The sequence below is a fragment of the Fulmarus glacialis genome, unplaced genomic scaffold (genome assembly GCF_000690835.1).
Source record: "Fulmarus glacialis isolate BGI_N327 unplaced genomic scaffold, ASM69083v1 scaffold31420, whole genome shotgun sequence".
NCBI classification, from domain to species: domain Eukaryota; kingdom Metazoa; phylum Chordata; class Aves; order Procellariiformes; family Procellariidae; genus Fulmarus; species Fulmarus glacialis.
In genome coordinates, this window is record NW_009186291.1 from 1 (window position 1) to 267 (window position 267).

The window sequence follows — 267 nt, forward strand, 5'->3', positions numbered from 1 at the left end:
TACCTCCCAGCCCAGCATCATCTCCCCGCTGATCCCAGCATGGGATGCAGATGGGACAAACCAGGCTCCTGCCCCCCCTCACCTTGGAGGCAGCCCAGGTCTGCCCCTTGCTCAGGGCCATCAGCACCGTGCCCTCCTCCAGCGTCCGGAAGAAAGCCTCTGTCTCCACCGCGGTGCCGTCCTCATCCAGCACCAGCGAGACGGGACCCGGGGCGAGCAGGACGCTCTGAGCCTGCAAGGGTGCTGGGGGTGAGCGGGGCTGGGGGG

The 267-nt window shown here is 68.2% G+C and overlaps 1 protein-coding gene across 1 annotated transcript in view; it reads right to left on the reverse strand.

The window, feature by feature from the left end:
- Positions 1-82: 82 nt before the first annotated feature.
- Positions 83-267, reverse strand: part of LOC104083854 (cell death activator CIDE-3-like) — a gene marked incomplete at both ends in the record, with an annotated part of 395 nt that continues 210 nt past the window's right edge. The window contains one exon of the mRNA XM_009587503.1: positions 83-232. Within this exon, the coding sequence (XP_009585798.1) occupies positions 83-232 (150 nt within the window). The remainder of the gene's footprint in view (positions 233-267) is intronic.